At 49.8% G+C, this 11,251-nt stretch overlaps 1 protein-coding gene across 3 annotated transcripts; it reads right to left on the minus strand.

Annotated features, from left to right (window-relative positions):
• Window positions 1-3,125: 3,125 nt before the first annotated feature.
• Window positions 3,126-8,569, minus strand: LOC129713426 (heparan sulfate glucosamine 3-O-sulfotransferase 1-like). Of its 3 annotated transcripts, none has more exons than XM_055662473.1 (4): window positions 8,444-8,569; window positions 5,864-5,927; window positions 5,557-5,758; window positions 3,126-4,740 (listed from the first exon to the last, which is right to left on the minus strand). In XM_055662473.1, exons 3-4 carry the CDS (start codon window positions 5,707-5,709, stop codon window positions 3,976-3,978), a joined length of 918 nt encoding a protein of 305 aa, XP_055518448.1. In that variant the 5' UTR covers window positions 5,710-5,758; window positions 5,864-5,927; window positions 8,444-8,569; the 3' UTR covers window positions 3,126-3,975. The 3 variants fall into 3 exon arrangements, with proteins under 3 accessions (XP_055518448.1, XP_055518447.1, XP_055518449.1); XM_055662472.1 differs by lacking the exon at window positions 8,444-8,569 and adding an exon at window positions 8,300-8,385; XM_055662474.1 differs by lacking the exon at window positions 8,444-8,569 and adding an exon at window positions 8,300-8,374 and having other exon boundaries at window positions 5,864-5,899.
• Window positions 8,570-11,251: the final 2,682 nt, after the last annotated feature.

Raw genomic sequence — 11,251 nt, forward strand, 5'->3', positions numbered from 1 at the left:
TTACAGGTGCGTTGTGCTATTGCAAGTAAATTGTTAGAACATAAGACAATTAAACACCCTTGACCTGTTAAAGCCCAAGGTCCATCAGATCTGACCGCTACTTCCAGTGACCAGCAGGTGTCGGGTTTTACCACGATACACACACCCTTCTCTATATACACCCTTCATGCCTCAGCCATTTCCAAGCCCTTTGCTTTCCTGCTGACAGATTTCAGTCGGGAAGCCAAGGGTCTGTGGACATTGTGTGAGTGATCCTCACAGATTAAGGAATAAAATGTAAAATGGGTCACAGAAACGGATCAAAGCAAAAATGGCTTGCTATTTAAAGGGAAGTTAAGAAAAAAAATGCAATATTAAAATAAAACAAAGTATTGGAGTATTGGCAGGCAGTATCCCTGGAGAACATGGATAGGTGACGTTTCAGGTCGGGTCTCTTCAGTTGGAATCCTTCTGTGACTTGGATATATGTTTAGTTCATTATTGTCATGTGTACTGAAGTACAGACATGCTGTCTACTCAAATCAGATAATACTATTTTCGTTTAATTTAGAGATACTAACTATCGCCAACTATCGATCACACATTCGCTAGTTCTATCCTACACTTAGGCGTAGCCCCAACCTTCCTTCATTGAGCCGGTAAGAGAGATCGCCCTCGTTTCTAGAGCACTCTGACTATGTTCCGTACTGGGTGGAAATGGGCAAAAAGAAGAGTTCATGGCAGATATAACCAAGAGCTGAGAAGTACAGAGGACGAGCAGGGTGAAATTAACAAAGCCAAGAGGGAGCAAGACGAAAAGAGAAAAGGGCACAATCAAGAACTTTGGTCCTCACTTTAAACCTATGCTCTTTAGTGGTTGATTGTTTCATCCTAGAAAAAAGATTCTGACTTGTCTACCCTATCAACACCTCTCATAATTCTATATACATACTGAACGTTAGATACTGATGGAGGAGACATCTAGGGACAGAGAGCTTGCAAAGGGATTCCCCTACTGTGGGTAAGAGACTGCATTTACCATATCTATTCCCATCATGATCGTGTACACCTGTCTATAAGATCACCCCTCTCATCCTCCTACACCCTCCCCGTCCCCCGGCAACATCCTTGTAAATCTCTGCACTCTTTACAGCTTTCACATCACAAATGTTGCCCGGCCTACTGGGTTATTCCAGCAATTTGTTGCGGAGTTGTTGTGTTGCCAGCCTGGCCCATTGGTCATGTCATGGGGTAGGTGTGGGGGGGGCAGCCCCGAGCTCCAGGCCCAGTGCACCCGCTCCAGGCCCAGTGCACCCACTCCAGTGCACCCGCTCCAGGCCCAGTGCACCCACTCCAGTGCACCCACTCCAGTGCACCCGCTCCAGGCCCAGTGCACCCGCTCCAGGCCCAGTGCACCCGCTCCAGGCCTCACCTCCAGGCCCAGTGCACCCGCTCCAGGCCCAGTGCACCCCGCTCCAGGCCTCACCTCCAGGCCCAGTGCACCCCGCTCCAGGCCTCACCTCCAGGCCCAGTGCACCCGCTCCAGTGCACCCCGAGCTCCGGGCCCAGTGCACCCGCTCCGGGCCCCGTGCACCCGCTCCAGGCCCCGTGCACCCGCTCCAGGCCCCGTGCACCCGCTCTAGGCCCAGTGCACCCGCTCTAGGCCCAGTGCACCCGCTCCAGGCCCAGTGCACCCGCTCCAGGCCCAGTGCACCCGCTCCAGGCCCAGTGCACCCCGCTCCAGGCCTAGCCCCAGGCCGGAGCCTTAATCTCTAGGCCCAGCCCCCCTCCGCGCTTCTCACACAAAATGGCCGCGCGCCGCCATTTCGCGTCCTGGTTTCACGCTGAACCCGTGACCCCGGCACCGACTGTGACCCCGGCACCGACTGTGACCCCGGCACCGACCGTGACCCCGACCCCGACCGGGACCCCGGCACCGACCGTGACCCCGGCACCGGCCGCTCTTCATCAAAGAATGCGGGAGTCGCCCCGAGCCCGTGTCCACGGGACAACACTGTCGGTCGGTGCCCGGGGTTAACGGCTCCGTTCCCGGGGGCGCGAGGCGACAGAGCCGCGGTCCTGGAGCCGCCTGGGCCTGACTGGATGGGGACAGAGTGGAGGAGGGGTGCAGGTGAGGGGTGCAGGGTGGGGGGGCCGGTACAGGTGAGGGGTGCAGGGTGGGGGGGGGTACAGGTGAGGGGTAGGGGGGGGGGGGGGTACAGGTGAGGGGTGCAGGCCTGACTGGTGGGGGGGGGGGGGGTACAGGGTGAGGGGTGAGGGGGGGGGGGGGGGGGTGAGGGGTGCAGGGTGGGGGGGGGGGTACAATTGAGGGGTGCAGGGGGGGGGGGGGTACAGGTGAGGGGTGCAGGGTGGGGGGGTGCAGTGGTGAGGGGTGCAGGGTGGGGGGGGTACAGGTGAGGGGTGTAGGGTGGGGGGGGGTACAGGTGAGGGGTGCAGGGTGGGGGGGGGTACAATTGAGGGGTGCAGGGTGGGGGGGGGGTACAGGTGAGGGGTGCAGGGTGGGGGGGGGGGTACAGGTGAGGGGTGTAGGGGGGGGGGGGTACAGCTGGAGGGTGCAGGTGAGGGTCTGATAGTGGTGTGTGGAGGGTGCATGGAAATAGCTCGGGGGGGGGAAATATGTGATGAGGGCTGGAAGAGGCTTGGGGAAAAGGAGCAAAACATGCAAGGACTAGGGGGAGATAGGAAGGGGGAGGTGAACACAACAGAGGGGAGGGTTGCCTTAAATTGGAAAAGGCCATGCTCATCCTATTGTGTTGTTGACTATTGTGGTTTGGGTGGAACAGTGGCGCAGCAGGTAGTGCTGCTGCCTCACACCAGAGACCCAGGTCCAGTCCTGTCTGTGTGGAGTTTGCATGTTCTTCCTGTGACTACATGGGTCTCCTCCTCTATCCCAAAGATGCCGGTGTGTGTAGGTTAATTGGCCTCTGTAAATTCTCCTTAGTGTAATGTATGGATGAGGGACAGAGATATGTTCCTAGAATTAGTGTGAACGGGTGATCAATAGTCAGCGTGGACTTGGTCATCTAGATTGGGATGCCCTTGTATCTTGGCAACCTTATGCCCATGCAGGGCACAAGACAGTGCTGCCCCACCCTCTAACACAACAAGACAAGAGACACCAGAATCTTTTAATTCAACATGTCAAATATTTTTATGCGGTTACTGTTTTTATGATACACATAGATATAGGTTTTATTGAACATAACTGAGCTGTAACTACAGTCATTTGGTTGCACCAGTAACTGTGGAAGTGCAATGTGATTTCAACGTGTTCAACCTCAGCTAAAATCAACAACTACACAACAATCACATTATCAACGGACTTGTTCCAAATGGTCAATCATTACATCTTACTCAGTGCAGTTATATTTACGTTAACAAAACGGCTTTTTCGCCTTCATGGAAAATGATTTGCTACCTATAGTCTACAAACTGCAAATAGTCTTCATAGAAGAGTATGTGAAGATCAGGCACAGGTTTCGCTGATAAAAGTATGTAATAATTAGCACACAACATCTCTTCCAAGGTCTGATGTGAAAAGCAAAGACCTGCTATAGGATCTTTGGTGAAAAGGGTCCTGACCCGAAACATCGCCTGTACATTCCATCCACAGATGCTGCCTGACCCGCTGAGTTCCTCCAGCACTTTGTATTATTCTCATGATTCCAGCATCTGCAGTTCCTTGTGGAATATTGTGACCTGTCAGGGCATTTGTCCAACGGCATTTTCCAAGTGCAGTTATTGAGCACAATAATAGAGAGAAAAGTCCCAACCCGAAACACCTTCTGTGCTTTTTCCTCCATAGGTGCTGCCAGGCCTGCTGAGTTCCTCCAACACTTTGTGTCTTTTATTAAAGATATCTAGTAGTTCAGCCTTAAGACCAGAAATGTGGTTTGTCCATCTCCTCCACAGATGTAGCCAGACTCATTGAGTTCCTCCAGCACTTTTTTTTGTTACAGTTCCTTGTTTCTAAAATCAGCACCAGTTAAATGTCCTCCCCACCATTCTGAAGAAGTTCTTGTTGTGTTGCCTGAAGTAATGACACAGTTGGTGCAGCACAGTTTGATTCACAGAGGGATGAGGCCGCCCCTTCGACTGGTCTAGGCACCTCTCGCGGCCCACCGCGTGCAGACAGTAGAAACCTTTGGTGTGGTTGAAGTAGAAGTTGGAGGCTTTGATGTGGGGTGGAAGCTGGAGAAACCTCTCCACCTGCTGCAGCTGTGAGAGAGGATCCTTGACCAAGACGTCTCCATCCACCAGGTGGATCTGGTGGAGTGGGAACTGCCTGAGCCACCGCTCCATATGGATATAATACAGACTGCGCTGGACGGCCTTGTACTTGCCGTTTAGCTTTCCGTCCCGCACCAGGATTTCCTCCACGGGCCGGTATTGCTTGTGGTGCTCCTTCCTGTTGTACAACACTTGCGTGTAGTCCGAGATGACCCGCTCGGCCGGATCTCGAACGATCAGCAGCAGCCTGGTCGAGTTGCTCAGGGCGTGGACTCTCTTGGCTGCATTCGGCGCGGTGAAGTAGCCAGGTGTCTTCTCCACGGTCAGTTGGTGGGGCAAGGACACTGGCATCTGCTGGCGGTACCAATCCAAGCCCTTGCGGTAATTCTCATCCCAGTCGAAGAAGTGGACCTCTGCCCTAGCCACCACCACATCGGGGTGGAGGTTCAACATCTCCAGCAGAGCTCTGGTGCCTCCTTTCCGAACGCCAATGATGATGGCCTGTGGAACCTGTAACAACAGGTGTGAACAAAGTTAGAGCAGCAACACTAAAGCGCCCAGCACACCGTACACAAAGATGGTACCAACCATAGAGATTAGTACTTCTTCTATAGGAGACAGTGCCTCCAACGGGCAGCCAGTGTCAGAGACAAACATCACCCTAACCACGTTCTCATTTCATTCCTTACATCACAGCACAGCGCCAGAGATCCGGGTTCAATCCTATCTGTGTGGAGCTAGTACGTTCTCCCTGTGACTACGTGGGTTTTCTCCAGATGCTCCGGTTTCCTCCGACATTTCAAACACATACATGTCTGTATGTTAATTGTTTTCTGTGAATTGTCCCTAATGTTTAGGACGAAGGTGGGATAATGTGACTGATATTCGGCATTTTCTTGGTGTGCCGAATGTCTCTTTCCACGCTGTATCTCTAAACTAAACTCAGATGGTGCAGGAGTCTGAAAATGGCCACCACCAGATTCAAAACTAGTTTGTTCCCAACAACCATCTTGAACAGTACATTGACCTCAACGATGTACTTCTATGAACCATCTTTGGTTGCACCAACCTCCAGTGTGGGACCTTATGCAAGATCTTTACTGTATCTCGGTACATGACAATATGAACTAAACTCCAGTGTAAATGATTTCCAACCAAGTGGTAGTAAGTTTTAGTTCAAACTCTAGTTGAAGGATAACATTTGATCATTACAAATTCAGGAGAGCCTTTATATTAAGAGTGGTAAGGAAGCAGAGCCGGTCCCAGTGGTTGAGGAGGCCATTAGTCTAGATGTTTCACGGGACAAACTGGACAACAGGGACGTACCTTGCGAGTGGCATCAGCATCCAAGGCCGGAAGGTTCTTTCTCCGAGCTGCCACCTCTACTCCCTGCAGCTGGAAACCCGAGTCCCATGCTTTGGAAAGGAACAGAGGGACTTCCAGTAGAAGCATGAGGACTCCAGTCAGTACTGGCGACATTGGGACGAACCTTCACCCAGGCACACGTCAGCACGGAACACCTCCAAACAAGATCATGGTCTCACAGAAAAGCTGGAGAAACTCAGCGGGTGCAGCAGCATCTATGGAGCGAAGGAAATAGGCAACGTTTCGGGCCGAAACCCTTCTTCAGACGAAGATCATGGTCTCACTGCCCAAACACATCACACTCCTGGTGACAGAACAGATTTGAGTTTCATCTGTCAAAGGTAATAGTTAAAATATCAGGTTAATGGATGTGCTCATGCATGCAACTACAATTCTAGAGTTGGAGTGTTTCTAATTATAAATGATGAGGCTTTCACAATGGTGGGACTTTGTGGAATTGTAGCTGCCATTTCAAACCCAATATCACAAGTTTTCTGTGTAAACAAGGAACTGCAGATGCTGGTTAATACACAAGGACACAGAGTGCTGGAGTAACTCAGGAGGTCAGGCTGCATCTCTGGTGATCATGGATAGGTGATACTTTGGCTTTGATGTCTGAAGAAGGGTCCCGACCCGAAACGTCACCTATCCATGTTCTCCACAGATGCTGCCTGACCCGCTGAGTTACTCCAGTACTCTGTGAAACGTCACCTATCCATGTTCTCCACAGATGCTGCCTGACCCACTGAGTTACTCCAGTACTCTGTGAAACGTCACCTATCCATGTTCTCCACAGATGCTGCCTGACCCACTGAGTTACTCCAGCACTTTGTGTCCTTTTGAGAAGATTTGTTCCCCACTCGAAAAGCTATGATGTCATTGTGTTGACTGCATCAGGGATACTTGGCCTTAATTGGTCCTTTCTCCGTGATCATTCATTATCACACAAGCACTTCCTGCTACCTGCCCCTTAATTAACACCCTGGGTAATTCCATCATTGTTGGTCTCATGCGATATTTGTGGGGACCGGTCCCCATAGCTCTCTCTCCAGCATCATTTTGAAGTAATCCACGCCTGTTGCTTAGGCTGGTGAACACAACAGCACATACGAGGCCTGTTGAAATCCCACAGCTCATTTGTAATGGCAGGTATGTCAATTAAAAAATGTTGAGTTTAGAGATACAGTGTGGAAACAGGCCCTTTGGCCCACAGAGTCCATGCTGACCAGCGATCACCCCGTACACTAGCTCTATCCTACACACTAGGGACAGTTTACACTGTACCTCGGTGCAACTGACAAACACTAAAGTAATCTAAGCTAAACATACTATTGATGGCTTCGCTGCTTTCTTGATGCGACTTCAAGACTAGTGTGAATGGATGATCAATGGTCGATACAGTCGATGGTCGATGGCCGAAGGAGTTGTTTCCTTCAATTCAATTGAATTCCAGGCACAAAGACATGGTATTATCACATCTCCCCCAGTCTATTCTATTTCCAATATAGTCAATAGACAATAGGTGCAGAAGTAGGCCATTCGGCCCTTCGAGCCAGCACCGCCATTCAATGTGATCATGGCTGATCATCCCCAATCACTTCCCAGTTCCTGCCTTCTCCCCACATCCCCTGATTCCGCTATCTTTAAGAGCCCTATCTAGCTCTCTCTTGAAACTATCCAGAGAACCGGCCTCCACCACCCTCTGAGGCAGAGAATTCCACAGACTCACCACTCTCTGTGTGAAAAAGTGTTTCCTCGTCTCCACTCTAAATGGCTTACTCCTTATTCTTAAACTGTGGCCCCTGGTTCTGGACTCCCCCAACATCAGGAACATGTTTCCTGCCTCTAGCGTGTGCAAGCCCATAACAATCTTATATGTTTCATTAAGATTCCCTCTCACCCTTCTAAACTCCAGAGTGTACAAGCCCAGCCGTTCCATTCTCTCAGCATGTGACAGTCCCGCCATCCCGGGAATTAACCTGGTGAATCTATGCTGCACTCCCTCAATAGCAAGAATGCCCTTCCTTAAATTAGGGGACCAAAACTGCATACAATACTCCAGGTGTGGTCTCACTAGGGCTCTGTACAACTGCAGAATATCTGGTTTGGTTGGTATTGTTTACCTTATTACCAACTATTAACCCTTTCTCACCCACCCATAGAAGGATATCACTGATCATCTGTGTAAGGAACTGCAGATGCTGGTTTAAACCAAAGATAGACACAAAATGCTGGAGTAACTCAGCGGGACAGGCAGCATCTCTGGAGAGAAGGATCTCTGGAGAGATGGGTCTGAAGAAGGGTCTCGACCCAAAACATCACCCATTCAGCAGTTCTTTCCTACACAATTTTTAAAAACTGTGATGAAATATAAAATGCTGGGACCCCAGCGGGTCAGGCAGCATCTATGGAGAGAGAGAGAGAGAGACGCGGAGAACCGGGGAAGTCTCTCAAACTCTGAGATTCAAGAACTTTCAAAATCACCACGGCAGCGACAAGTTGTCGGCAGCATCTTGTTGGCAAAACGGAGACACCGGTGACAGCGGCCGCTCGCCAGCCCGCAGACCCCGGACACAACTCTCCCTCCCTCCCCACCACAGCCCCGCGTCCGCACCGTGGGGGAGAGGAGAGGATTAGGTGAAGAGGAGAGGGTGGGGGTGAGAGAGGGAGGGGGGGGGGGGTAGAGGGGTAGGGGTGCAGGTACCTGTGTCGCGGAGCTGGAATCTGTCACCAATAGTTTGAGCGCCTTCCCCGGGACCCGCAGACACAGAGTGAGGCTCCCGACACACAAACACCCCCCTCCCCCCGTACATCCCCGCCCAGCCACCCCTCCCTCCCCCCTCACCACCGCCAACATCAGGTGCTGGAGTAACTCCGTGGGACAGCATTGATGAAATCATGTTCCCCAGAGATGCTGCTCGGCCCAGCTCTAAACTGGAAACTCAATTAAACATGATCTGGGAACCAAATAATCCATTCACTGTTGCTTCTCCGGCAACACAGTGGTTTGTGTTACATCATTGTGCACCTTGTGAAACGAGGGTGACATCGGGGTATGAGGCAGGTTTATGAATTGAGGGGTTTGGCTGATCAATAAAGGGGAGCAAAGTGTAACGGAAGGTTACAGAGTAACTAAAGATACAGAGTAACGATGCAGACACAAATGACTTTGACATAATAACTAACACAAGTTACCAGGGATGTGGGAATAACCAGGTCACCCGCGGGAACCCAAGAGTCACAGGGAGAACGTGCAGACTCCACACAGACAGCACCCAGTCAGGATTGAACCTTACAAATCAATGTGCTGTTCTAACAGTCTCTGGATCACCACTATAAACACGCTTTATTTTTGCGTGCTATCCAGTCAGTGGAAAAATAATACATGATAACTATTGAGCCGTCCACAGTGTACAGATACAGGATAAATGGAGTAGTGTTTAGTGCAAGATAAAGTCCAGTAAAGGTTTAGTAATATTTGGGCTAAATGTGGACTGGTGTAAGTGGGGCAAGTTGGGGCCTGGGTTAACAAAGGGTTAATGTTGATGGGTCCACATGTTCAGCTAATGCACTGGCCAGTGGACAATAACTGCATGAGTGTTTAATGGCTCACCTTCCCACAGCACCCGCTCAATTTCACAAACTCTTCTGTCAAGGCCAGAGCTATCACGGAAACCGGGTCAGTCAGGGGACAGTCACTGTACCACCACCTGGATAAGGAGTGGACTCACAGGGGGGAGAGGGTGGTGGACACAGGAGACAGAGGGAAAGCAGATATGATGCAGAGGCAATGGAAACACAAGGAATGGGGATGCTGGTTCACAAAAAATGACACAATTTGGAAACTGGGATAGGAGGAGGGGACAGTCAAGCTGGGAGGGAGATGTTGGCTAGCAGAAGAAGTAGGCAGGTGTGGGTGGGGGGGGGGGGGGGGGACAGAGGCAGAGACAGAGCAGTTTAAACTGCACACAGGCAATAGCTGTGACCTTGGCAATGCGAGGCATCAGCTCTACCTGCTGCACCACACTTCCCATCACATTTGTACCTCTTTCCTAAGTCACCAAGAGATGTTATCATCAGAAGGATGCTGTTCAATTCTGATAATCAGCAAAATATTCTGAAATCCGCGATGCCTCATCAGGTAATCATAGGAACAGAATTAGGCCATTCGGCCCATCAAGGCTCCTCCACCATTAAATCATGGCTGTTCTATCTCTCCCTCTCAACCTCATTCTATCTTCTCCCCACACCCTTTGACACCCGTACTAATCAAGTATCTATCAATCTTTGGTTTAAAATACCCAGCCTTCTGTGGTAAAGAATTCCACAGATTCACCACCCTCTGACAAAAGAAATTCCTCCTCATCTCCTTTCAAAAGGAGGTCCTTTAATTCTGAGGCTGTGCCGTCTGGTCCTTGACTCTCCCACTAGTGGAAACATCCTCTCCACATCCACTCTACCCAGGCCTTTCACTATTCGGTAAGTTTCAATGAGGTCCCGTGCCGTTAAACGCTCATCATATGTTAGTTAACCCACTCATTCCTGGGATCATTCTCGTAAACCTCCTCTGGACCCTCTCCCTCTCCTCAGATATGGGGACCAAATCTGCCCACAATGTAATGTTCATTGTGCTTGTTTATCACTGTCGAGGGCCCAGCTCCCATCCAAGGCCTCTGGTTCTAAGGTTCCCATCTGAGTCCTGCGCTCTAAACATCTAAAAACATAATTTAAAAAAGGTAGACACAAGGAACTACATAAAAAGACATAAAGCGTTGGAATAATTCAGCAAGTCAGGCTGCATCTCTGGAGAACATGGATAGGTGACGTCTCGGGTCGACACCCTTCATACACATAAGAAAACGTGTTGAGTATTAATGCTGGTCCCACTACCAAAGTTTGTCTGAGTCTGTGTGCCTGTGAACGTGCTGCAAGCAACTTTCTACTGTATCTCCCCACACTGCATCTGAAAATAAATAAGCTGACGTGACTTATGTGGACAACTTCAAAGATTGATACAGCCGACCCCTGCTCCAATCTTGTGCGATCTGGAGTGAGAGTTCTGGAACATTTAATTCCCCGCACCTCATGGTGGTCCCCAGAACCAGCCCATATCTCACCCTCATCTGAATCTTGGCTGGATCCTGGACAACAGACAGATTCACACATTGGAACGTAGAAGGCAGGGTTAGAAACATCAAATACAAACACAAAAAGCTGGAGTAACTCAGCGGGACAGGCAGTATTTCTAGAGAGAAGGAATGGGTGACGTTTCAGGTCGAGACCCTTCTTCAGACTGAGAGTCAGGATAGAGGGAAACTAGAGATATAGAAAGATACGGTGTGAATACGACAAAGCAGGTCAGGACACCAATATCTTGTAACTGTGTCAATCATATCTTGGAAAACTTTTTCCATTCCATAATATCTGGCAACATTACAGGAGATTAAATAGTTGTTTCAAAATATTCAAACTTGTCATATTCATCATTAAATCAAGGAGAATATTCGTGTTGTAAAAGGTCAAGTAAAAGCCACATTTCAATTTGTATTTAACAACAGCTTTCTCAATAAATTCTGTCATAAATATTAAATATAAGGAAGAGGTCAGACAGAGAGGCATGTAAAATATTAATCTGCACTTAGCCATTTCAATCACA

This window comes from Leucoraja erinacea, chromosome 35 (assembly GCF_028641065.1).
Source record: "Leucoraja erinacea ecotype New England chromosome 35, Leri_hhj_1, whole genome shotgun sequence".
In the NCBI taxonomy this organism is placed as follows: Eukaryota; Metazoa; Chordata; class Chondrichthyes; order Rajiformes; family Rajidae; genus Leucoraja; species Leucoraja erinaceus.

Excerpts from the sequence above, each read along its gene's own strand:
- LOC129713426 (XM_055662473.1), bottom strand. The coding sequence starts at position 5,709 with ATGTCGCCAGTACTGACTGGAGTCCTCATGCTTCTACTGGAAGTCCCT. Across the intron at positions 4,741-5,556 it reads ATGCTGATGCCACTCGCAAG|GTTCCACAGGCCATCATCAT; the intron begins GTACGTCCCTGT and ends CTGTTGTTACAG.